The sequence below is a fragment of the Garra rufa genome, chromosome 15, assembly GCF_049309525.1.
Source record: "Garra rufa chromosome 15, GarRuf1.0, whole genome shotgun sequence".
Classification (NCBI taxonomy): Eukaryota; Metazoa; Chordata; class Actinopteri; order Cypriniformes; family Cyprinidae; genus Garra; species Garra rufa.
The window spans coordinates 29,768,095-29,795,505 of NC_133375.1; the positions used below are offsets into that span (position 1 = coordinate 29,768,095).

General features: G+C 37.5%; 1 protein-coding gene across 1 annotated transcript in view; it reads right to left on the minus strand.

The window, feature by feature from the left end:
• Positions 1-27,411, minus strand: part of glis1b (GLIS family zinc finger 1b) — a 107,212-nt gene that overhangs the window by 7,679 nt on the left and 72,122 nt on the right. Inside the window, exons 7-8 of the mRNA XM_073819262.1 lie at positions 25,990-26,158; positions 15,583-15,739 (exon numbers count right to left, since the gene is read on the minus strand). Coding sequence (XP_073675363.1) covers positions 15,583-15,739; positions 25,990-26,158 — 326 coding nt within the window. The remainder of the gene's footprint in view (positions 1-15,582; positions 15,740-25,989; positions 26,159-27,411) is intronic.

The following is a 27,411-nucleotide window of genomic DNA, read 5'->3' on the forward strand; positions in this document are numbered from 1 at the left end:
TGAAAGCTCAATAGATAAGCTTTCTATTGATATATGGTTTGTTAGGATAGGACAATATTTGGCCGAGATACATCTATTTGAAAATCTGGAATCTGAGGGTGCAAAAAAATCAAAATACTGAGAAAATCACCTTTAAAGTTGTCCAAATTAAGTTCTTAACAATGCATATTACTAATCAAAAATTACATTTTGATATATTTATAGTAGGAATTTGACAAAAAATCTGATGGAACATGATCTTTACTTAGTTTCCTAATGATTTTTGGCATAAAAGAAAAATCAATAATTTTGACCCATACAATGTATTTTTGGCTATTGCTACAAATATACCCCAGCGACTTAAGACTGGTTTTGTGGTCCAGGGTCACATATTACATTAATAAATCACTTGAAAAGAAGCTTTGTTTTTATGACCTACACACAAATCTTTCGTCTAACTTGGTATTACATCAAACAAAATGTTGCATATTATCTACACACTACTGCAAAAAATAACTACACAGTTGTACTTCTAGTATAATTTTTATGCCTTTATTTAGGTACAGATACAGGTACAGTGTATGTTAACATGTTATCAAGGTGTGTTGGTGAGTTTCTGTGGGGTTTTTTGGACGATGTAAATAAACTTATACATCAGATCTCATTTTTATAGGATCTTATTTGCATTTGTCCAAATTTAAATAAGAGTAGATACTAATCAGACATGCATTTAAAGGTTGTATCAGCGATTTCTAGCCTAAAACATAAAGTGTCAATTTCAGCTGACCTTTCTTCACGATCCGCTCGCTGCCTGCCCCATAAATTGTCTGTGAAAAAACCGCGTCTCTCTGGTCAGCCTAGGGTCCGAGATATGCCAAAAAAACAATCGGCGCTATCAACACACCACAGATAACCAAACAGTGTTCCAACCAATCAGCGTCAGGGATTTGGTGTTGTGGACTTTCCTACTGGTGCTGGGATGTGAGGGAGGCGGAGCGAAAGTCCACAACACCAAATCCCTGACGCTGATTGGTTGGAACACTGTTTGTTTTTGTGTGGAAAGGTTGGTAGTGCCGATTGTTTTTTTGGCATATCTCGGACCCTAGGCTGACCAGAGAGACGCGTTTTTTTCACAGACAATTTATGGGGCAGGCAGTGAGTGGATCGTGATGAAAGGTCAGCTGAATTTAACACTTTATGTTTTAGGCTAGAAATCGCTGATACAACCTTTAAATGTTTTCATCACATAGTTGTCTGTAACAACAGTTAATAGTGTAACTATTACTGAATAGGACCTGATTTACACAGGACACAAAAGGCGCCCCATCAGATAACCATTTAAGTAATGTGCCCATCAAAACTGCATTTCCATATCAATATCTGCCTAATGTAAGTGTCTTCTCTGGGCACCGCTTTGTCCATTGTGCGTTTTTATGGCTTTGTACTGCGCCCGCAATTTCTTCAACTTGTCTCGAACTTGCATTGTGGTGCGCTGGATATTTAGCTTTGCGAGTTCAGCAACTATGTATTTTATCACGTCTTTGTTTCTGCAGACGCCGTCAAATTGGCGTTGTATATTGTCCTCGGCCCAAATGCTTAGAAGAGCCCTGTATTAGTAACACAGCGAAATGCGCATCTTACCGCAGACACACTCCGCCTTTCACTTTGACCACGCCTCAAGCCCCGGCTGGCCCGCTTTGGGCCAAGGTTTTCGTCGGGCCGAAAAACCTGGGCCATTGGCCCTGAGGAAGCACCGGAAGTGACAGTGGAAACGTGACTGGCCCTGGCACGCACTAGCATGCCCGCTTTTGGCCCGACAGTGGAAACGCAGCTATTGTAAAGCTAGGAAGAGCCAGGACATTTTTTAATATAACTCCAATTGTATTGATCTGAAAGAAGATAGTCATATACACATAGGATGGTTTGAGGGTGAGTAAATCATGGGGTAGTTTTCATTTTTAGGTGAAAACTTCCTTTAAGTAGTGGACCAAATTAGCAAATCATAATGATTTCTGAAGGATCATATGACACTGAAGACTGGAGTAATGGCTGCTGAAAAATTTGGAATGGTATTTTACACATTATTATTTACAGTCTGGCAAAATGAAGCAAAAACATTTATGACTCTTCCTGCACTACAACAATTTTGTCCAATCAGAAGCTCTACAATGAGACTGTCCTTCCCCCTAATATCATTTGCAACCCACCAGCAAGCAGCAAATGTTTGTTCATTACTTTGATATCAACTAAAGAATACTGACTATTTTAAAAGAAAAAAAAACTAAAAAACTTTTTTTTTTTTTTTAAAAAGAGTGTTTATTTGGCCAGTGATATGATCTCATGATAGTGATTTTAAACATAACGCCACTGCTTTAACCAGTACCACTTTTTTAAACAAAGAAAAATTTCTGACTGCACCTTTAGAGCATGTGCATTTAGACAGACACATTATAAATTGCATTTAAATTGCCTTTTTGTATCATCATCCACAGAGTTAAGACCTAGCAAAGCGCTAATGTAAAATTTGGACTCCAATGAGCTGATAATTCTTTTTTATTTATGTTTCAGTCCTCGTGTGGGAGTGAAATTTCCCATCGTTCATTTGCCCAGAATCTGATAAGGACTTCCTTGGCTGTTACATCTGTTAGACCATTATGTAGTTTTTCACTGTTAGCCAAATACACATTCCAAGGACTCAGTTTCATCACAAGTGCTTAAAAAATATCCACATTTTTTTTTTGTTTAACTGTGCTCGGATGTAACCCCATGAGTCATGGGGCTCTTCTCAAACAGCCAAGTCCTCAAAAGCTATGCTAACATATTTCACAAGGCATGCAGCAAGTATACGTTTAGGAATTAGCGTTAGCGGACTAGCTTGTGTTCGTATGCAGGAAAGCTGTTCGTATGCATCTAGTCGCTGGCTGTGATCTGACATACGGCCATGTGTTTCTGCGGAGAGCACGGCGGCAGCGTTCCCCCTGGGAGCTGCTGTCAGCACAAGCTCAGGAAACAGTTATACTGTTCATATTTTTACAAGCAGCCTCTATGTGCAGCTAAAGTGAATCATGCTATAATCACTGCCAGCTGCAGCTCGCTAAGGCTCCAGGAATGAGGGGAATCTTTCATATGCAAGATTAATTTCTCCCTTCGGTATTTACCTTCACTGATCATCTGCTTTCACCTTCACAGGCTCGTTTTTGTGACTATACAGCCCGTCTCTCACGTCATAAGAGCTTTGTATGGCCGCTGATCTACAGATCATCTGAAAGTTCATGTTCAGCTAATCTTCAAAAGTGATAGAAAAGCATTTGGCTCGCTCAAGTATGACACTTAAGTCGACCTCACAGCGGATCTAAATAAGGAAAGAAAAGTACAACTGATGCTGGAAGACTTTTACATTGTTATAAACCATTTCTGTTTCAAATTAATGCTCTTCTTTTGAACTTTCTATTCATCCAAGAATCCTGGAAAAAAGTATCACGGTTTCCACAAAAATATCAAGCTGCACAACTGTTTGATTATGAAAAGAGATGTTTCTTGAGCACCAAAGCAGGATACACAGTTTCTATGAAAACCTGTTTCTGCCACTGAATGAAATATAAAAGGAGGTAACTGCAAGTTATCTCAGAAAAAGATTTTTTTTTGCTCGCAACTGCAGAATTGCATGATATAAACTCACAATTTGTGAGTTATAAGGCCAGAATTGTTGGGTATAAACTTACAATTGTGAGAAATGCAAAGTTAATATCTCGCAATTCTGAGGAAAAAGAGTCACAATTGTGAGATATAAACTCACAATTGAAAAAAGTCACAATTGGAAGATACAAATGCGGAATTCTGAATAAAAAAAATCAAAATTTGTTGAGAAACTTGCAATTCTGAGTGATAATTTTGAGTTTATATCTGGCAATTCTGAGAAAAAGACGTCACAAATGTGAGTTTAAATCTTCTAATTCTGAGAAAAAAGGTCACAATTGTGAGATATAAACTCGCAGAAAAAGTCACAATTTTGAGTTTATATCTGGCAATTCTGAGAAAAAAATCTGCAATGAGTTTATATCTCGCAATTCTAAGAAAAATAAAAATCTATAAACTCGCTATTCTGAGAAAAAGTCACAATTGTAAGTTTATATCTGGCAATTCTGAGAAAAAAAGTCACAATTGTGAGTTTATATCTGGCAATTCTGAGAAAAAAAGTCACAATTGTGAGTTTATATCTGGCAATTCTGAGAAAAAAAGTCACAATTGTAATTGTGTGATATAAAAACGCAGAAGGTTTCTTAGTTCAACCGCGAAAAGACGTCGAATCCACACCGCTGTCCAAGTCCACCAACATTAATCTACTCTCCTGTCTGATTTGTTTGTTGGAAAAAAAATCAGATTCGGCAGTGGTCAAATCGTCTGTCAATCAGGCACCTGGCGAAGGGTCAATTAAGATTTCAAACAAAAATAAAAAATAATAAATTGTTAAAAAAGTAAACAACAACTTACAATTAGATGTTTATTTACACTGTCTTACACTGTCACTGATCACAGCAGCAGTAGTTTAACAAATTATAACCACATCCTCCACTCAGAACCAGTAAAATAGGGATTCGTGCGATGCAAAAGTGTCACCGATTTTTTGGGCCTTCTGAATTGGATGTTTTGAGTCAAGGGTGATGGTATAGGAAACTTTGGTCCACTATCCAAAAGAGGCAATGACTCGACTTCACAGCAACTTCAAAGCATAATGACCTAACCCTTAATAGTTTGCTTGTGAACAAAGTGTTTACAAATGGTGTTTCTTCAAAGTAGCAGATTGAGTAATAAAGGCAAAGTGTTTAATGCTGACTGTGATTCAGTGAATGTGACTCCATGGGAACTTGTGAAGATCCCAAAGCATCGCTCAGTTGACATGAGTAAGTCCTTACTCAGCACAGCAGACATGATTCAGTGAACGTGACTCTTCTGAATATGATTCACTAGACGTGCTCCATGTTAAAGAACATATAGTTTACGTCTGGCTCAGAAAGTAACCACCAAAAGGATCAAAGAACGACGGTCTAAATGGGACATAAGCAGCTTTGACCACAAAAAAGAAAAAAAAAAAAATCATGTTAATGTGAACAAACCATTGGGGGTTTGAAGTTTACACTGCTGACACACATTGAAAAGTTACATTTTGGATGATGGAATAATAGTGTTATTAAATGCAGGCTGCGAGGTTCATGAAAAGCTCTGTCGTTTTCAAACCCTATAGTGTCACGTTCCAGTTTAATCCTTGTTACAGGGGTCAAAGACCTTACAAATCGTGCAACAGAGGTGCTGCTTTCAGAGGCAAGGAGATCCTTGCGCTCAAACAGACACAAATCCTCCAGGAGTCGGCTGGAGACAAAATAGATCAAGATGGAGTTTTTTCCCCCCACATCCTTTTTGAATGAAGATTCATGAAGATGAGTGCTCTGTTCCCAGTTTGTCTTGTCTCACCTGTCAAGGTTGTGCTCCGCTGGGAGACAGCATGTATGAGAGAGCGTGGATATCCCTGGTGCCTCACAGTAAGCTCTTCTGATTGAAGAACGAAGTGGCCGCTGACTTGGCACGGGTCGGTGGGAACCTTTCTGGTTCTGGTTAGCAAACTAAAGCCACTCGTGAGAGATCAGGCCCTTACTGATGCAAGCCTATTGCTTGATTCTAAACACTCAAAAGCTGAAGTGCTCAAACGCTCAATGTGCAGTCAAGCGGGGAAATTAGCTTAAGAAACAGTGTAGCTACTGTTTAGATCAGGGGGCGATACTGAAACCTGCTGAAATGAATGCAAGCTCAAGGAATTTGATTCTTTATGACTTTATGTTAAGTTTTATGACACTAATTAGACTTAAATGAGAAAATATTTGTAAATATAACATGATAGCCAGACGCTTCGCGTCGTGCCTAACAACGCCCTTCAGCCGTGATTTATTCATGATACAGCACGGCCTCTCGTACCTTATTGCTTTTATAAAACGGTTACCACACAATAAAAATATTAAAATCAAAAATATATATTTATATATATTAAGTTGTACGTTTTCATAAAGTAAAATCATTAACTGCCTTCCGCTGTAAAAAGTAGTCCCTAACTGCTGCAGCTGTGTTTACGTTGCTAAGGGTGGTTGCTAAGGGGGTTCAATGATACACAAAACTGTTGAGTGAAGCGGTCATAGCAGTGCCGTATCATGAATACGACACAGCTGCTGACCAATCAGAATTGAGGAATGGAACTAACCGTTTTATTAATTTTAATATATTATAAAATTATAACTTCTGTAATTTATTTCTGTCATTACAAAGCTGAATTTTCAGAAGTCATTACTTCAGTCTCAAGTGTCACATGATCCTTTAGAAAACATTTTAATACGCTGATTGAAATATTCTTATTATCAGTGTGGAAAACTATGGAAGCCGACTAAAAAATTAAAAATAAATACATAAACTCACAATTGCGAGTCATAAAGTCAGAATTTTAAGATATAAACGTGCAATTCTGAGAAATGAATTCATAACTGCATGATATAAACTCACAATTGTGACTTTTTTTCTCAGAATTGCAAGATATGCAATGTGATGATATGAAAATGTTCCCTCAAAATTGGCCTTTATAACTTACAACTGTGAGTTTATATCTTACAATTCTGAGCAAAAAGTCACAATAGTAAGAAAATAAGTCCAAATTTGCGAGATATAAACTCACATTTCCAAGAAAAAAGATTTCAGAATCAGATTTTTTTCTTGCAATTGAGTTTATAATCACACAATTCTGAGAAAAAGTCAGAATTCCATGATAAAGATAACAATTCAGATTTTTTTTTCTCAGAATTGATATAAACTCGCAATTGCAAATTACAAAGTCAGAATTGTGAGATATAAATTTCTCAGAATTGCAAATTAAGCCAGAATTGCATGATATAAACTCACAATTGTGACTTTTTTACTTAGAAATCTGAGAACATGTATTTTTTAACCTTAAACTGGACTTTATAACTCGCAATTGCAAGTTTTAAATTTCACAATTCTGAGAAAAAAAGTCAATTGCGAGATTTAAACTCGCATTTCCGAGAAAAAAACTTCCTGACTTTTTTCTCTTTATCAAGCAATTCTGAGAAGTCAGAATTGTGAGTTTATATTAGATAAAAACTCACAAATCTGACTTTTTTCCCTCAGAAATGTGATATAAACTTGCAATTGCCAGTTATAAAGTTAAAATGCGAGACAATAAACTTTTTTGTAAAATTGTAAAAAACAAACTCAGAAATACAGGTCCTTCTCAAAAAATTAGCATATTGCGATAAAGTTCATTATTTTCTGTAATGTACTGATAAACATTAGACTTTCATATATTTTAGATTCATTACTACACAACTGAAGTAGTTCAAGACTTTTATTGTTTTAATATTGATGATTTTGGCATACAGCTCATGAAAACCCAAAATTCCTATCTCAAAAAATTAGCATATTTCATCCGACCAATAAAAGAAAAGTGTTTTTAATACAAAAAAAGTCAACCTTCAAATAATTATGTTCAGTTATGCACTCAATACTTGGTCGGGAATCCTTTTGCAGAAATGACTGCTTCAATGCGGCGTGGCATGGAGGCAATCAGCCTGTGGCACTGCTGAGGTGTTATGGAGGCCCAGGATGCTTCGATAGCGGCCTTAAACTCATCCAGAGTGTTGGGTCTTGCGTCTCTCAACTTTCTCTTCACAATATCCTACAGATTCTCTATGGGGTTCAGGTCAGGAGAGTTGGCAGGCCAATTGAGCACAGTAAAACCATGGTCAGTAAACCATTTACCAGTGGTTTTGGCACTGTGAGCAGGTGCCAGGTCGTGCTGAAAAATGAAATCTTCATCTCCATAAAGCTTTTCAGCAGATGGAAGCATGAAGTGCTCCAAAATCTCCTGATAGCTAGCTGCATTGACCCTGCCCTTGATAAAACACAGTGGACCAAAGTACTTTTTTCGGATGAAAGCAAATTTTGCATGTCATTCGGAAATCAAGGTGCCAGAGTCTGGAGGAAGACTGGGGAGAGGGAAATGCCAAAATGCCTGAAGTCCAGTGTCAAGTACTCACAGTCAGTGATGGTCTGGGGTGCCATGTCAGCTGCTGGTGTTGGTCCACTGTGTTTTTATCAAGGGCAGGGTCAATGCAGCTAGCTATCAGGAGATTTTGGAGCACTTCATGCTTCCATCTGCTGGAAAGCTTTATGGAGATGAAGATTTCATTTTTCAGCACGACCTGGCACCTGCTCACAGTGCCAAAACCACTGGTAAATGGTTTACTGACCATGGTATTACTGTGCTCAATTGGCCTGCCAACTCTCCTGACCTGAACCCCATAGAGAATCTGTGGGATATTGTGAAGAGAAAGTTGAGAGACGCAAGACCCAACACTCTGGATGAGCTTAAGGCCGCTATCGAAGCATCCTGGGCCTCCATAACACCTCAGCAGTGCCACAGGCTGATTGCCTCCATGCCACGCCGCATTGAAGCAGTCATTTCTGCAAAAGGATTCCCGAGCAAGTATTGAGTGCATAACTGAACATTATTATTTGAAGGTTGACTTTTTTTGTATTAAAAACACTTTTCTTTTATTGGTCGGATGAAATATGCTAATTTTTTTTAGATAGGAATTTTGGGTTTTCATGAGCTGTATGCCAAAATCATCAATATTAAAACAATAAAAGGCTTGAACTACTTCAGTTGTGTAGTAATGCATCTAAAATATATGAAAGTCTAATGTTTATCAGTACATTACAGAAAATAATGAACTTTATCACAATATGCTAATTTTTTGAGAAGGACCTGTATGAGCATCAAATAAGCATATGAGAATGATTTATGAAGAATCATGTGACATACTGAAGACTGGAGTAATTCAGCTTTGCCTTGACAAAATAAATTACATTTGAAAAAATATTAAAATAGAAATTATTTATTTAAAATTGTAATATTTTACTTTGGCAAGCACAAAAGACTTCTTTCAAAAACATGAAAAAATCTTACAAACTCCAAATTTGGAACAGTAGTGAACATAAACGTACTCCAATAAAAAAATATATATATATTTTTATACCCTCTCGTTAATACAGACCTGTTTCTCATTATCATTAAGGTACACCAGGAGGATCAGCTATTTCTAATTTTACTGTAAAACTGTCACCTACAAAACATGTAAATGAAGCAATTGAGGTACCAATGCCACCCATTAAGCCCCTCGGCCCTCCAGCACATTGCTCGGAGCAACAGCTAAACACTTCTGCCTCTCCATCTCAAACTCCACACAACGGAGACCGCGAGATGTATTTTCACTGGCATATTTTTTAATATTAGCTTCAGAAAATGACACTTGTATTTGCGAAGTAAAAGGAGTCTAAATGGGCCATTTCAGCCAGGGTAAACACATTTAGCAATGAGGTCAGAGGCTGCAGCAGTGGAGTCAAGCAAGTTAGATAATTTTGTCAAAATGTTTAACGTCCTGCTAAACCATTTGGGAAAAACAAGAGCGGCAGCTGCTGTTGACTTTGGCAGCCAAGTGTATACTCTAGGCTTTAAACATGTAAATCAAAATGCTCCATCTTCAAATGTAAGTAGACGTTTCATACCTGGTTAGTTGTAGGTCCTGGCAGAGATGTGGCGTTAGACAGATGCGTATACGTTTTCGATCGGGAACCCCAACTCTAATGACTTCCGCAAACAAGACAACGCCATTTTCTTAACGCTGCGTTGTCAGCGCGACTGTGTGGGGAAGTTATAATATTACAGCTGACTAGGTGGATAAAATACGATTACGTTTCAAGCTCCACATATACTCGTTACTTCCAAAAAAGTTCACGTCCACCTTCATCTCACGCTTTGCGTGAAGGGTGTGTATAATCTTACGTTTTCGCAGACCTAAACCTTCAGCGTAAGTGAAAAGCACGGGTTCGCTGTACTCTCTAATATGTCATCTTGACCTTCAATGCAAAAGCATATAGAGTTACATGAGTATCCCCTAAGCTAGTTTCGTTCAGCTCTCATTCCTTTCCAAGTAGCAGTAATTGTTTTTGGAGCTTTAAAATGGCTTGCTAATTTTCTTGAGCTTTTTTGCGTTCTTTCTGCAACCTGGAAAAACCGCTCACCTTCCAAAAAGATTTCAAAGAACATGACAACTCACTGATGCCTAGGCACATTTTTTCAAGTATTTGCATTGATTAAAAAATAAATAAATAAATAAATAAATATTTACACATATTAGCAGTGCATTCGAAGTATACACGTTTTTGTTCTCCCTGAAAATCAAACCCACAAACTTGATGTTCTCAGCAATGCTTTAACAGTTGAGCAAACAGGAAGGGAAAAAGAACAAGAAAAGGAGAAAGAGTTGTACAGCTCATTATTGTTTCAATAGAGTCATGTTGTTTACAAGCTCTTGAATAAGTTTCTATTCTCAGATGTGGGTGAAATTAGTTAATTTACTTAACACTGCACTTTTGCTTTCATTTAACTATGATAAAGAACAGAAAAGTCCCATTTCAATCTGATGCCTTAACAGATTTTCTCTCTGTTTCCCTTACTCATTTCCAGCATCTCTGTTTGTCACTATGCACATTGCGCGTCTTGATGACACATTGGATTTGCAGTTCTGGACTTGGCTGGTCCAGAGGGAAATCATGGTTTCTTAATGGGAAACATGCCTCAATCCTGTTAGGGACATATTAGGCTTCATTGTATTCCTCCTCTGAGCGTTCCAGAACGCTAAACACAGCCTGAGGACAGAGAGGTACACTTGAAAATCTTTTTTTGGGAACACGGTTCTGCTTTAATTACACAGCACTGACACCTCCAAACTAAAGCCAAGAGCACAGAGTTGGTTTATGTTGTGTCAGGGTGACATTGGTTTAATCTAGATTTGCTGGATAAATACACACTGAAGCCAGAGCAAGGGAAGAGCGCAGCCGCACGCATCAAATGCGTCGTAGGGTGTGTGTTTTAGGAGCGTGTTACAATGAAAACAAACGCTCTGTATGGACAAGGGAAAAATCCGCCGGTGGTGCTTTGGATGGTAAATAAATCCAGGCCCCTAAATCAATACAGTTCTTACACACAGTGAAAAACACATTAGACAGCACACATTACCAAAGAAAATCTCCTGTTATGAGAAAAACCATGCAGCATTGCAATAGAAACAAGATCCTGGACGTGACTAGTTATTCCTAAGCAGTTTGATGACATCAAAAACCACAGATGTGCTTTCTGTAGTTATTAGGATTTAAAATAAAAAAGCACATTATTATTCAGGTGTATTTTATTAGTGACTGCTCTTTACACCAGTAGGTAGCGACAAATCACTGTGTTTACGAATGAGTCAGTAAATCAACTCAGCTGATTCCTTCTAACACTCATTCATGCAGGAATGAAACAAGTGGCTGTCTTTATGAGTGAGTCAATAAATCCTTCCCTCAAACAATTAGTTCAAAACACTGATTTACACTAGAAGAAGTCACTTTATGAGTGAGTCAATCATTCATTTACTCAATGATTCATTCATTTTGATCGATTTAGTCAGGAATTGATCAAAAACATTGTCTGAATTAAAAAAAAAACATGTTAGCGTAGTTCTTACTATTTTGTACTACATCTTCATATCGCAAAAATAGCAATAGTATGCTAGTAACTTCACGACTTAATTAGATAACTCCGATAGCAACAGTCTCAAGCCTGGGTAGGAGGGTTGGGGCTAGCAACCCCTTTCTGTAAAAACTTTATATGCTACTGAAACGCCAAGAAATCGATATAAGAACTCAATTAATCAGTGGTGGAGACGACCAAGTTCTTTTGATGGAGTTGGGTCAAAGCCCGATGATTGGCTCGTTCTTCAACACCAAGATTAAGACCCTCATCGGCACATGGAACTGAACTGGCTATACTTCACCCAATTGCTCCGGACTTTTGATGATTACCTACTCGACATCCTCTGCCTTGCCGAGACCTGCTGGACTGGCTCTGGCCGCATTGTCAGAAACACAAAAACGGTCTTATATGCCAGCCATGAAACTGAGGATATACAAGGTGTTGGAATTGTCCTGTCATGCTAAGCTATGCTAAAAGTGATATCGCCAAAACAGGAGAACGGCTGAATGGATTTAAAAACGGTAAAACTCAATTTATTAACTCGGGGGGAGTTGGAGAATGAGCCTATTTCCAAAAAAAGTGGAGTGTTCCTTTAACGCTGCGTTGTCAGCCGCGACTGTGTGGGGAAGTTATAATATTACAGCTGACTAGGTGGATAAAATACGATTGGATATACAAAAAAAATGAGGATATACAAGGTGTTGGAATTGTCCTGTCAAAGTCTGCAGCTGCAACGTTGACTAGATGGAAGTCTTCCTCAGATCGACCAGTTCCAAGCCCGGCACACAAGGTCACGGTCATACAAGCCTATGCTCTGACGAAGATGCCAATGATGTAGCAAAGGACACTTTTTACAACCTACTCCAAGAGGAACTTGTTAACATCCCTTGACATGATGTCCTCCTACTGATCAGTGACTATCATATGCCCAGCTCGAAAGCAAACCACTGGTTTCGAGGCAAGAAACAAACATCAAGCATTCAAACAAACAACAACGGCGACCGACTACGTTCATTTAGCACTGCAAACAATGTGTGCGTTATTTCCAACATAATCAGAGACACAAGAGGACGTGCCGACGTCACCTGGTGGATCGGCATCGGTAAATGCTGGTGGTCAACCCTCCTCAATGACAGAAGCCAAAGATACATCGCTTACGGACGTTCGACGATGCTACGTTTAAAGGTGCCATAGAATGCATTGAAACAATATTTTAAATTGTTCTCTGATATCTACACAGAGGGTATATGGCACAAGAAAGGGCAAAAATTCTCCCGAAACGGTTTTACAAGTCCATTCACAATCCTAGGATTTGTCCCTAGAATGAAATGGTCTGTTATTACCTTGTTTGGAAGGTTCATGAATAATAATGATGAGCTTTGCTCTGATTGGCTGTCTTACAGAGCGGCTAATTTCAATAGCTTACACAGCAGGAAGGAAACACATGGAGGAAAATATATATGTGACCCTGGACCACAAAACCAGTCTTAAGTCGCTGGGGTATATTTGTAGCAATTGCCAAAATACATTGTATGGGTCAAAGTTATTGATTTTTCTTTTATGCCAAAAATCATTAGGATATTAAGTAAAGATCATGTTCCATGAAGATTTTTTGTAAAATTCCTACTATAAATATAAAAAATGTAATTTTTGATTAGTAATATGCATTGTTAAGAACTTAATTTGGACAACTTTAAAGGTGATTTTCTCAGTATTTAGATTTTTTTGCACCCTCAGATTCCAGATTTTCAAATAGATGTATCTCGGCCAAATATTGTCCTATCCTAACAAACCACATATCAACAGAAAGCTTATTTATTGAGCTTTCATATGGTGTATGCATCTCAGTTTTGTAAAAAATTTTGTGGTACAGGGTCACGTATTTAATTACTGTTAATAACTGTTATTATTCAACTATGCCAAGGTAAATACAGTTTTATGGAATCTTTAAGGATCCGCTTATTGCCTGACAATTCCAACTTAAACTTTGGAACAGATTTGAACTATTGGCAGGGAGCGGAAGTTGAAAAAACAACGATTGAGGAGGTGTGGTTGTGTTTCAACGTACTGTTGTTGCAAGCGCCAATTTGACAATTGGTAGAAAACGTGTCTTCTTTCAAGACAAAAAAAGTGACCCTGTCTTTATGAGCAATTCAAACTATTCATTCAGCAACACAGATTTGTCAGGAATTAAACAGGTGAAAATCTTTAGAAGTAAGTCAATTATTAATTTACTCAATGATTAGTTCAAAACCACTCATCCATGCCAGACTGAAACAAGTGAATATCTTTAAAAGTAATCAATGAATTATTAACTTAACCGATTCATTCCAAAACAGTAGCTGAATTCAGCATACTACTTAGTATTTGTACTCTATTTTTATAGAAAAATAGTAAGAGAAGTACGTTAGTATGCTATCCTCAATTCAGCCACTGATTCATTCAAGAGAGAAGAGTCTTTTAATGATTTACTGAGTGATTCATTCAAAAATCGATTTATTTAGAAATTGATCAAAAACAGTTTCTGAATTCAGAAAAAAATACTAGCATAGTGTTTACTATTTGTACTACATCCATTTACGATGCAAAAAAATAGTAAGAGCAGTATGCTGAATTCAGTCACTGATTCATTCCAGAAAGAAAAAAGTGACCCTGTTCTTACGAGCGATTCAAACTATTCATTCAAAACCATGGAATAAAATAAGTAGGTCAATTATTAATTTACTCAATAATTACTTCAAAACCACTTATTTATGCCATACTGAAACAAGTGACTATCTTTAAGAGTGAATCAATGAATCATTTCATATTTGTACTAATATTTTCCAAAAAAGGAAAATTAGTATGCTAGTACGCTATTCTTAATTCAGCCGCTGATTAATTTGAGAAACAAGTGTCTTTATTAGTGAGTCAATAAATCATTTCTGATAAATATGGCTACATTTAGCATATTACTTAATATTTGTAAAATATTTTTATGTCAAAAATAGTATGAGTAGTTTGCTAGTATTGTATTCTTACTTCTGCCACTGATTAATTCCATAAAGAAAAAAAAGTGACCCTGTCTTTATGAGCAATTCATTAAAAAACACAATTCATTCAACAATAAAACAAGTGTTAATCTTTACAAGTAAATTAATAATTGACTCAATGATTATTTCAAAACCACTCATGCCAGACTGAAACAAGTGACTATTTTTAAGAGTGAATCAATGAATCATTAACTTAACAGACAGATGCTGAATTGAACATACTACTTATTATTTGCACTATATTTTTGTCAAAAACAATTCAACCACTGATTCATTAATTAAGGAATTAAACAAGTGGAAATCTTTATAAGTGAGTCAATCAGTAATTTTCTCAATAAATAGATCAAAACCCCTCATTCATGCCAGACTGAAACAAGTAACTATTTTTAAGAGTAAATCAATGAGTTTCTTTTGTACTAAACTTTTCATGTCAAAAACAGTAAGCGCAGTATGCCATTCTCATTTCAGCCACTGATTCATTTGAAATAAAAACAAGTCTGAGTGAGTCAATTTCACCCAGTTGATTTATTTAAAAGCAATGATTCATTCAGGATGAAACAAGTGACTACTGAGTGAATCATTATATACTTACTTTTTAATTAGGCTGAAGTACATTTCATCATCGTTTTTTTCTCACTTCATCTGACATCTCAGATTGTTCACAGAGCATATCACAATGCACTGTGGGATTGCCTTTTCATCAAAGGATCAATGCAATGCCAACTTTGGTCAAAAGGAGATATCTTTCAGAGATATAACAGGGTTTCTGTCACAGCTCACTCATTGGAACAGAACCAACGCGTGTAACTATGACTACAGTGATATCTGTTACTGTGATGACAACCTTTATCCATTCTGACATCATCTACGTTGATCTCATCCACCCTGTGTATGTCAGAGCAACTGGGAGTAAATGTGACGCTCGGCGGGTTAGGTACTCACCCTTCCCGGTTGTTCTCGAGGCCAGACAGCGGGGAGAGATGGTGGGGGCTGCCAATGTCGCGGTCCAGGCGGGGCTGCCTGGGGGGCAGGTCAGATCCAGAAGAGAGCAACTCAAGTGGGGCTCCATTGTGTGTCGTGCTGGAGCCGGCGTACAGGCCTGGAAGACAAACAAAACTAATGCGCAAAACATGCCTGATAAACCTCAAGGAGCCCTCAAGAACGGCACATTGACCAAATTAAATCTTTACAAAACAGCCCTTAATGGCAACAAACGCTTGTTATGACAACACAAACTCACCAAGGCCCTTTTGGTTGAAATTAAATGTTCCTGTTCTGTGCTGTTAGCAATTTACTGTACATGATTTATGTTGCCGTGTGGAATGGATTTGATTGACTGTTGCTGTTTTGAACATAACATCTTTGACAGACTGGTTCAATTTTAATGGAATGGCAGAACTAATAAGTATAGACAGATCTACTTGAAGCTACTTGTATTGAAATGAAAGGAACAGGTAGGCTGGATCTTCAGCCAAGGACACATAACCTTGAAGCGAAAAACAGCGGACGCATCAACTTCGTCCACAGTTTATAATGGAAATAACAGTGTAGATCAGAGCTCCAGCTGCTCCAAATGTCATCCCACCATAGATTATACTACTGTGCACGAACCGGGCCAGATGAAAATGATAGCTGCTCGTTCCGTAAAGGGGCTTCTACCGTCCCCGGGCTTCTTGTGCAGCCTGAGAGACTGACAGGCGGACACTGTTCCCGGTTGCTCCGGCTGTTAATGTGTTCCTCTGAATTTGCCCGGTAATTGTTTTCCCAGAAGGCCTCTAGAGGGACGGCTGTGCATTGACAGTCGTCGGCAGATCGTCCCAGCACCCCGTTCTCTTTGTGCTTCTCTTCAACTGCTTTACGGTGGAAGCGGGGCCCATCTGACAGTTTTCTGAACTGGTTACAAACTTGATTCATTACCCGAAATCATCAATCAAAGTCCTTAAATGCTTTCCCCTTTAGCCCTAACATCTGCTACCAGACTGGGAAGCATTCAACAAGTAATGGCCATGATTGCTTTAGTTGTTATCTGCTGGAGAGAGGGGAGGGGTGCACCAGGAGGCAGAAATTTATAAATAATCAGCACATTTATTCATTAATACGCATGTTCAATAATTGGTACAGGAATTCTAATTATGACAGTTTTTTAAACAACTTGTAAAAATGCTTTTATTAAGCAATTTTCTAATTTAATTTAGAATTTAGATTTTTTTTCTGACATTAATGCATTTCTTAAAAGTAATACGTATTATTTCAAGAATATACGCATATTTGTGTGATATAATTTGTAATAAAAAAATTATATATACACATACACACACTAGAGATGCACCGATCTGGATTTTGGGGGCCGATCACCGATCACCGATCACCAAAAGCAGTATCTGCCGATCCCGATATTACCGATCACAGCGTCAAATCCATAAATTCTTCAATATTGTTGTCTCATGTACAAACATTGACATTGTATTATTAGTATAAAAAGTAGGAAATGAGAAAGTATCATGAATTGACCAGTTTTATTGCAGGCTGAGGCAAATTTCAATATTGAACACTCTCAAGACTCTCAGACAACTTGGACTCAGCTTACATAGAGTAAGTGTTGCTTACTATCTTAAACTGTCTTTTGGCAGTAATTATGTACAACACAACATTTTTTACTCTTTTAGAGCTGACACAATTTGTAAACTATGAACCTTAGTTTTTCTGTGGAAAAAGTTAAATCTAATAAAAGAGTTAAATCTTAAAATAAAAAAATGATTGTGCAAAACACACATGTGCACCATAATAAACATTTAACTCTCAGGAGGCTCTTTCTTAAAATCACAATTTAGAGTTTAGCAACAAGCTTTTTGTGGAAAAATAAAATAAATATGCCATACATATGCATATACACATACATATACATATAAAGGGTGCAATTTGTGAAAAAAAAAAAACAGAAGGGGGGATGCTTTTAGAAACTTTTTTTTCTCTCTCCATAGGGAGAGGTTGACCAAACTGTTACTGTAATCTGTTAACAACGCGCATTATACCCGTCTTTTTAGGCAAGAACCAGATAATGAGTGTCAGGTCATGAATTTTTTTTAATATGACAGAAGCTGTATTATGTGATCACAATTTAATAAAAACATTGTATTAATAGTAATGGTTTAATTTCAAACAACGAATACATTTTATAGAGAAGGTGAGCAAAGTATCAACGGAGCTTTTTGGAAACTCAGAATCAGCTGCGTCGCAAAAAGATTCACTGTTTTGAAGCGCTCCAATCGGATCGCGAATCATTTGATTCAGTACGTTCAACTTCAAAGCGCGTATGGCGAATCATTTGATTTAGACGCCTTTAAAGCGCTTATTGCAAATAATTTGATTTAGATCGGGACGTAGGAGCGGCTTCGCGGGACGTTTTATCCCCACCGTGGATAAAAATAATTCAGCAGAGGCAGGGATGCATAGACCAGAGGGGAGGAAATCCCCTCACCGGCGACGTCATCTTCAGTGTTAATGCGTTGTAGAGACAGCCGCGCCCATTAGGAGACCCTAGTCTGAGAAGTGGGAATGCGTGCTCTGGCGGCTGTTTGTTGTTGTAAACGTCATCTGATCGGCCTGCTCTGATCTATTTTGAGAACTCCGATCAAAACCGATAGCGCCCCTATCGGTCGATTGCGATCGGATGCCGATCGATCGGTGCATCTCTAACACACACACACACACACACTTGTAAAGGAAAATAAATATTATAAATAATATAATGTAAATAATTTATATATTTAAACAACTAGTAAAAAATTACTTTATTTTTTTAAAAATTACATTATCACAGATAATACACATATTACTAAAAATATTTAAATATGCAATATAATGTATATAATATATAACTGTAAAAATAAATTAATAATAGTAATAATATTGCACTTTATTTATTTATTTATTTATTTTTTATAAAATAATAAACTAAATAATGATGTGATAATCAAACAAATTTAAATATTAATCCAAGATAACACAAGTAAACACAACATGCAGTTTTTTTTTTATAAAGGGAAGAAAAATCCAAATCCACATGGTCCTGTGTGAAAAAGTGTTTGCCCTCCATCCCCCCACCCCCTCTGTTAAAACATATCTGTGGTTTATCACACCTGAGTTCACAAAATATCCTCAAAATCTACACATGTTGAGATCCAAAGAAATTCGGGAACAAATGAGAAAGAAAGTAATTGAGATCTATCAGTCTGGAAAAGGTTATAAAGCCATTTCTAAAGCTTTGGGACTCCAGCGAACCACAGTGAGAGCCATTATCCGCAAATGGCGAAAACATGGAACAGTGATGAACCTTCCCAGGAGTGACCGGCTGATCAAAATTACCCCAAGAGCACAGCGACGACTCATCCAAGAGGTCACAAAAGACCCCACAACAACATCTAAAGAACTGCAGGCCTCTCTTGCCTCAGTTAAGGTCAGTGTTCATGACTCCACCATAAGAAAGAGACTGGGCAAAAATGGCCTGTATGCCAGAGTTCCAAGATGAAAACTGCTGCTGAGCAAAATGAACAAAGGCTCATCTCAGTTTTGCCAGAACATCTTGATGATCCCCAAGACTTTTGGGAAAATACTCTGTGGACTGACAAAAGTTGGAACTTTTTGGAAGGTGTGTCTCATTACATCTGTCATAAAAGTAACACAGCATTTTAATAAAAGAACATCATACCAACAGTAAAATATGGTGATGGTAGACCTGGAAGACTTGCTGTGATGAATGGAACCATGAATTCTGCTGTCTACCAAAAAATCCTGAAGGACAATGTCCGGCCATCTGTTTGAGACCTCAAGCTGAAGCGAACTTGGGTTCTGCAGCAGGACAATGATCCAAAACACACCAGCAAATCCACCTCTGAATGGCTGAAGAAAAACAAAATGTAGACTTTGGAGTGGCCTAGGCAAAGTTCTGACCTGAATCCTATTGAGATGCTGTGGCATGACCTTAAAAAGGCGGTTCATGCTCGAAAACCCTCCAGTGTGGCTGAATTACAACAATTCTGCCAAGATGAATGGGACAAAATTCCTGCAAAGCGCTTATCGCTTGATTGCAGTTGTTGCTGCTAAGGGTGGCCCAACCAGTTATTAAGTTTAGGGGGCAAACACTTTTTCACACAGGGCTATGTGGGATTGGATTTTGTTTTCCCTTCATAATAATAAAACCTCATTCAAAAACAGCATGTTTTGTTTACTTGTGTTATCTTTGATTAATGTTTAAATTTGTTTGATGATCTGAAGCATTAAAGTATGACAAACATGCAAAAAAAAATAATCAGGAAGGGGGCCAACACTTTTTCACACCACTGTATATAATGAAACATGGTCAGGTCAAAGTGTCAAATCAAATTTTTTGTTCCAAATTTTACTGGTAGTTTTACTGGTAGTCCACTGTATGAAGAATTTTGGCGTATAATATGTTTTATTTTGCTATCCTCACTTACATAAATAAACTATAATGTCCTGCACCCACTAGTAAAAAAATATAAAAAATTATATTTAAAATGAAAATCTTATTAATTATATCTAATTATCGAATAAAACAGTGACAGTGCATTAACAATTGTCAATAATGTCGGTACGCAAATGAGCGGTCTGAATTTATTTACACAGCACCTTTTTAAATTTTGGTAGCGCCATTTATGTGCAACCCAGTATAATACATATAGAAAGACAAATAATAATTAACACCAAAATTACAGAAATTAGGAATGTCAGTGTTGAAGAATCCATAACCAACCTTATCACGATACATAATTACGACATGATTAGCATATGTTCAAGCAGCCACAGATTGCACAAAATTGTATGGAGCAGCCAAACGCAAACCTACACAAAGACACAACACAGGACTAGAACGCACTTTATACGTGCAAATTACAAAATGACAGAGGTGCCCGCTCTCCACTTTGCTTTGCTTTTCCTACTGGCCCCGGAACAAAGCATAGGGAGAGGCAGAAACATCAGGAACATTAAATGCAGGCATCTTGGCCAGATCCAACCACAACTTCTGCTCTAAACAAGAACAAACAGCCACAGTAACATAACAGGTCCTTCAGGCTAAAGACATTTGCACATTGAAGCAACAACTTATCCCCTTTGAACCGAGCGAATGAGAGAGCCGGTGTAAGCCAGGACGACTATTTTTCCCTGGCACACGTTGGCAGCAATTTACGCTGTTCCAGTGCAAAGTGTGTTTTGTACAAGGATGCTTTAATGATGGGGAGTTCGGCAATTGTCCTTCAAATTACTCTCACACGGAGGTTTAGGGTCTGTTGTACCTTTCTCCTGCCTGAATTTCTGCTCTTAAAGAAATAGTTCACATAAAATTCTGTCATCATTTACTAACATGTCATTCAAAACTTGTACAACTAACGTTCTTCCACAGAATTCTGAAGATTAAATTTTGCATGAAGTTTTCCATGCTCTGGTTTCTCTGTGCAATTACAGTTAAATTGTAAAACATGCTGAAAAAATGCTTAGTATAGTAAAGGCGGTCCATATGCTATGTTTTAGACATGTAATCTGTTCAAAACAATTTAGAGAAAAACATTAAACATTAAAATGTAGGGATGCACCGATACGAATCGGTCGATAATGCTTGCGCGTTTTGTCAGTAAAGCCGGTTCTGTAATCAGCGGTAAATGCCATCAGGTGCGTGATTTCACGTTGAGCCGTATATACTACACACAGCCGTTGTTTACCGACGAGCTGCGCAAATCAATGTCCATTATCAGTGTGAATGTGCGCAGCTCGTCAGTGAACAACGGCTGTGTGTAGTATATACGGCTCAACGTGAAATCACGCACCTGATGGCATTTACCGCTGATTACAGAACCGGCTTTACTGACAAAACGTGCAAGTGATCGGCCGATAAGGATCGGTGCATCCCTATTAAAATGCAATAAAAAAAAATTTATGTATGCTGTGCTTGTTGTTGATATGCACAACTGGTGACGGTTATGCACAACAAAATGACCATAAAATAAAATAATTTAATATATAATTTGTTTTAGTGGTGGGCCGTTATCGGCGTTAACGTGCTGCGTTAACGTGAGACTCTCATCGGGCGATAAAAAAAATATCGCCGTTAATCTATTCTCAAAGTTGGGTTGGGAGCTGGGTCTAAACTACGCAAGATATGATGACTTTCACCTTGATATTTTAGCACGGATGACGTATACCTAGTCGAATTGCACTGTAGGGGGCGAGAACGAGTCTTCAACTTCTGTGAATTTACCACATCAAATGAGACGTGCAAACATGGATGCAGCTATGAAGCCGCTTCAGGGCAGGTGCGTTGCTAGACCCTTTTTACTGGGGCACGTGAGTTATAATTTACTTTGATAATCCCGAAATAAAGACATTAAACTATATGCAACAACTGAATTGACGCTTCTAAAAGCAACGCAGTTTAATGGAAGACTATGCACGCAGAAATCCATGCCCATGCGCGTCTGTGTATTTAACGGCAACGCGCACGTCGTGCAGCATTTTGCGCTGAAGTACTTGGTTACACAAGTTTGTATAGGTAATTATGTTGTAAATGCAATTGTCAAGCAGTTTGTGATGCATTTGGAAACAGGAGATGAGCGCCTGATCTAATGCGCCACCTGGCCCGTTCTCGAAGACTTACTTTTAGTCATTATTTGGGTAGCACACATATTCTGAATGCCTTCAGCAGAATTCAAATTAGCCATTTTAATCTAGATTAATTCCAAGATTTAATCTAGATTAATCTAGATTTAAAAAATGAATCTATGCCCACCCCTAATTTTTTTATATAGTAATAATAATCATAACAATAGTAATAATTATTGCTGTTATTATTAAATAATAATATGAAATATTTTAAATAATATAATATAAAAACTAGTTTCACTTTAAAAATATTAAGGAAAAATATGCAAGGGACAATGTGCAGTATAAAACTACAATATACTAATAATAATTATTATTATTATTAAGTTAATTCTTCTTGCAAGTTTGGAAGATTTGATTTTACATGTTGCATTTATCAGTAAATAAAAACTTAAATGTCAGCCATAAAAAAAAACATCATCTGGTTTCAGAAGACCAGAATATAGTCACATGGATCACATTTATAATACTTTAATGGTGCTTTCACATGGTGCTTTTTGAAGCCTGAATGCTTCAATCCCCATTCATTTTAATTGCATAGATGAGAGAGAGCAACACAGTTTTCAGAAAGTTTCCTTATGTGTTCCATGAAAGGAAAAAAAGGGTTTGTAAATGATAACAGAATTTTCATTTTTGGTGAACTGTTCTTTTAGTATTTTAGTTTTGGCATTTCATGAAATCTCTGCTAACTATTGCACTACATTACGTTCAGCATTATGACAAGAATAAGCAGAAGAACATGAAGAAATACTTGCAGGGAGGACCGTAACTACTGTGGTTTAAGTAATGCGAATCAAACTAAATACAAAACATGCAAAATCTTAACCTCTGACCTCCCTTTCTAAATCAAAGAGTCATGAGTCATAGTAGGGTATTTTAAGGTAAGTGTCCTCTAGCTCCGATTTAGCGTGAATTGCATAACTTTGGAAGTAGCATGGGAAAATTCACATCTAACTCAGATCGTGCATTGCAGCTGTTTGTAATATTATCATAGCATATGGTCTTCATAACATTACAATCCCCTTTATTCTGTCATGTCCATTTGAGCTGTTAAATCGTAGCTTATTGGTTTTGGATCACATAAATGGTTCTGCAAGTGAATGTACACTTAAACACATCTGGGTTTTGGTACATTCTAGGGTGGAGGGAACAATCCTCTACCCATCTCTACAAAACATCCCAGCATACATAAATTAGACAGCGCATATGCTCCTGCAAAAACAAGCAGTAATGGATTCTATAGACCAAGATATACAATCATGTCTCTCAGGGTTTGGAAAGCAGCAGTTAATCTCACAAGTTAAAGTATAAAATTACTATCAACATAATCTTTAGAATCATTTATGTAATTATTTAAACACATTTCAGATATTATTATTAGGATTATTTAAACATATTTGGAGCTAAAGCTAGATTCAGAAGAAAATAAGAGCGGTGACCACCTAAAACTCACATCGCAATGCGGTTTGCTATGCCATCACTGAGGTGTTCCAGATAGTTTGTAGGTGGTTGCTTAAAAGCCAAAAAAGTCAAAAAGGATTGTGAAGCCCATGTATATGGGATACTTTTTACCCCTTTTTAACATCCACCAGTTTAAAACTGATACTATGCTATTCTGCTGACAAGCCATTGAGTGTTGGACAAGTATTTAATTAGAACTACAACTACGAATAATAAGTGTTAAAAAAACTACAAAGTGATAGTTAAAGGGATCTTTCAACCCAAAAATTACATTTCTGTCATTAATTACTCACCCTTATGTCATTCCAAAGACCTTTGTTCATCTTCAGAACACAAATTAAGATATTTTTAATCAAATCCTAGAGCTTTCTGACGCTGCATAGACAGCAATGCAACTGACTGAATGTTCAAGACCCAAAAAGGTAGTAAGGACATCATTAAAGTCCATGTGACACCAGTGGTTCAACTGTAATGTTATGAAGGTACGAGAATACTTTTTGTTTGCAAAGAAAACAAAAACAACAACTTTATTCAACAATTGAGAGTACCACAATGTATGCGTGTTGTGCTGCTGATGCAGGACCCTGCGTTCTGATGTAGAACCAGGATACTAATGTCAGTTGCATTGCTGTTTATGCAGGGTTTGAAAGTTTGGATTTCATCAAAAATATCTTAATTTGTGTTATGAATATGAAAGATGGTCTTAAGGGTTTGGAACGACGTGAGGGTGAGTAATTAATGACAGAAGTTTCATTTTTGGGTCATAACTTCAACTATCACATTATGTCTATGACTATTTTAACGATAACCTTACTACCTTTCTGGACCTTAAACATAGTAGTTGTGTTGCTGTCTATTTTGATTTAATCAAAAATATTTTAATTTCTGTTCTTAAGATAAACAAAAGTCAAACGGGTTTGGAACGACATGAGGTTGAGTAATTAATGACAGAATTTTAATTTTTGGGTGAACTATTCCTTTAAGCAACAGAACTGATATAAAGAAACAATTATGATAACAAAAGCTTTTCTGTTACATACTCAAAAGTATGTATATTGTCTTCATTAAAATAGTACATATTTTCAGGGCATAGTATAAGTAGGCGAATTGTGAGACGCAGAATTATAGTAACAAGCCTCTTGACTTGAGATATTATTGTGTTCACAGTACAAACAAAGCCTGCGCCCAAGTTTAATACTCATGTTATGAGCAAAAATAATAGTGATGCTTGTTTTACCAAGCACCGCTAATTACAATTACAATCCATGATTGAAACTTAAAGGGATAGTTCATCCAAAAATGAAAATTACACCATTTACTCACCCTCAAGCCATCCTAGGAGTATATCACTTTCTTCTTTCAAACGAATACAATTAGAGTTATATTAAAAAATGCTCCGGTTCTTCCAAGCTTTATAAGTGGGTAGCGGTCCAGATTTTGAAGCAAAATAAAGTGCATCCATCCATCATAAAAAGTACTCCGGGAGGGTTAATAAATGCCTTCTGAAGTGAATCGATGCATTTGTGTGCAAGAATATTTACAACTTTATAAACCGAAATCTCTAGTTTCTGTTAACTGTCGTCTTTGGACACACGTTTACAAGAGAGAGAAATATATAGGATGTAAGCGTAGCATTAGCTCTGGTGAGAGTATGCTAGTCTCTTGAGAACCAAGTTTTGTTTACAGCAAAGGAAAACCAGTCTTCTCTTGGCTTATGTCGAAATCCTCCAACATTTTTATTTGCAAATCCTTTTTTCATACTTCTAATTGATCTCTACTAACTTCTGGTGAAACACCACTCTCTTGTGAACGAGTATACAACAGTTAGCGGAAGCTAGAAATTATGGTTTATAAGTTGTAAATAAGGATATTTTTCTCTTCAGAAGGCCCATTATTAACACCTAATGTGGAGTAATTGTATGATAGATGGACACACTTTATTGTGCTTCAAAATCTGGACCACTACGCACTTCCATTATAAAGCTTGGAAGAGCCAGGACATTTTTTAATTTAACTCTGATTGTATTTATCTGAAAGTAGAAAGTCATTTACACCTAGGATCGCTTGAGGGTGATCATCATGGGGCAATTTTTATTTTTGGGTGAACTATTCCTTTAATATCCATTTCTCCATTCCATCCGATTTCTTTATTACACCTCACCCACTCCACATCACTTAAAAGGAAGTGCATACAGAAAATAAAGTAGACTGTACCTGTGAACATCTCCTGCCCGAGTGCTGGGGAACGGCCTTCTTTCCCATTCAGAGAGTGCTGAGAGCTGGCAGGACAGTGGGGATGCTGGGAAGGGGCGGGGCCATGCAGATGCTGGATTGACAGACATTCGCTCAGAGCATCGGATTCTAAATGGGGGCAGGCCCTTAGCTGTCAATCAAAAAGATGACCGATTAAAAGATTAAGCAATGAAATTTTAATTCTGTTGCACATAATAAACATGTGGAACGTCTGTTCCAGAGTGTGATGTTGTGAGGAAAGTCACACTTGTGTAAAATGGAATGGCTCCAAACAAAAGTCTTAAATAATTATAATAAAAAAAAAAACATCAGTCTGTGGTGACATCCCACACCAGCCAGCAAAGGAAATGACAAGCTTAGAGAGGCACGATTTTTCACCGCAAACAGGAACCTTTGATTGGAAACATGAGGGGATGAGGGGATGAGGGGAAGACATACCCCACATTCACATCCATCGCCCCAAGTACAGGTTGGGATGTCACGTTACTAGCTACAGAGAAGTGGCGGGGTCTCTTTTACTGGTGAGGCAAGGCAAGGCAACGAAATCAAAGTTCTGGCAGTAATCCTGTGTTATATGCGACATTTGTTTAAAGTTTGGGGAGTCATATGTGTTTAGGATTTTACTTTGAAAGCATGGAATTATGTTTAACTGGAAAATTTTCTTAGGTCACATGATTTCGTGGACTGAATCTGGAGACGATTCATCGCAATAAACAATAGCCGAAATGAGCCGTGACATGCAACTTGAATGTGTTATGTTATTTTAATGCCAATGCAATTGAGATTTTCAAAATAAGAGCTCACAAACTTGTGAATTAGAAATAAAACAAACACGTTTGAATTAGACACGAACTGGCTGCAGTTCTCGGATATTACAAAAGAGCACAAACCACAGTGCAAAACTCCCAGCCATTCGTCAAGCGTTTTGTTGCTTTGCCGCAGCGTGCTATAACAGGCGTCGCTCGCGATAGATGGAGTGGGAGTGTTTGTTTGACATCGGCCCACAACATCTGGCCACTGGGGTATAGCGCTGCACAGCTTATTAACAATGGTACACGCTCACATGTGTTTCCGCTTACAACGGCAAGCAAGAAGAACGCATCAGTCAGCTGTCGTTTAGACCAGTGCAACAATGAGGCTATTCTGCTTATAATTACCCACTTTAATGAGGAATGCACTCTTCACCATGTAGATGCTGAAATGTGGTCAGAGTTGATCTATTGTTGGGGAAATTATTTTCAAAGACAAACCTAAGTAGAACCAACTGCACCAAGCTGTGAAAAAGACACAAGTGACCATGAAAAATATCTACAGTACTAGAAATGTTTCTCAAGGCCGAAGGTGAGAGCCAAATAGCTAATTGTATGCTGATGTGCTGATTTG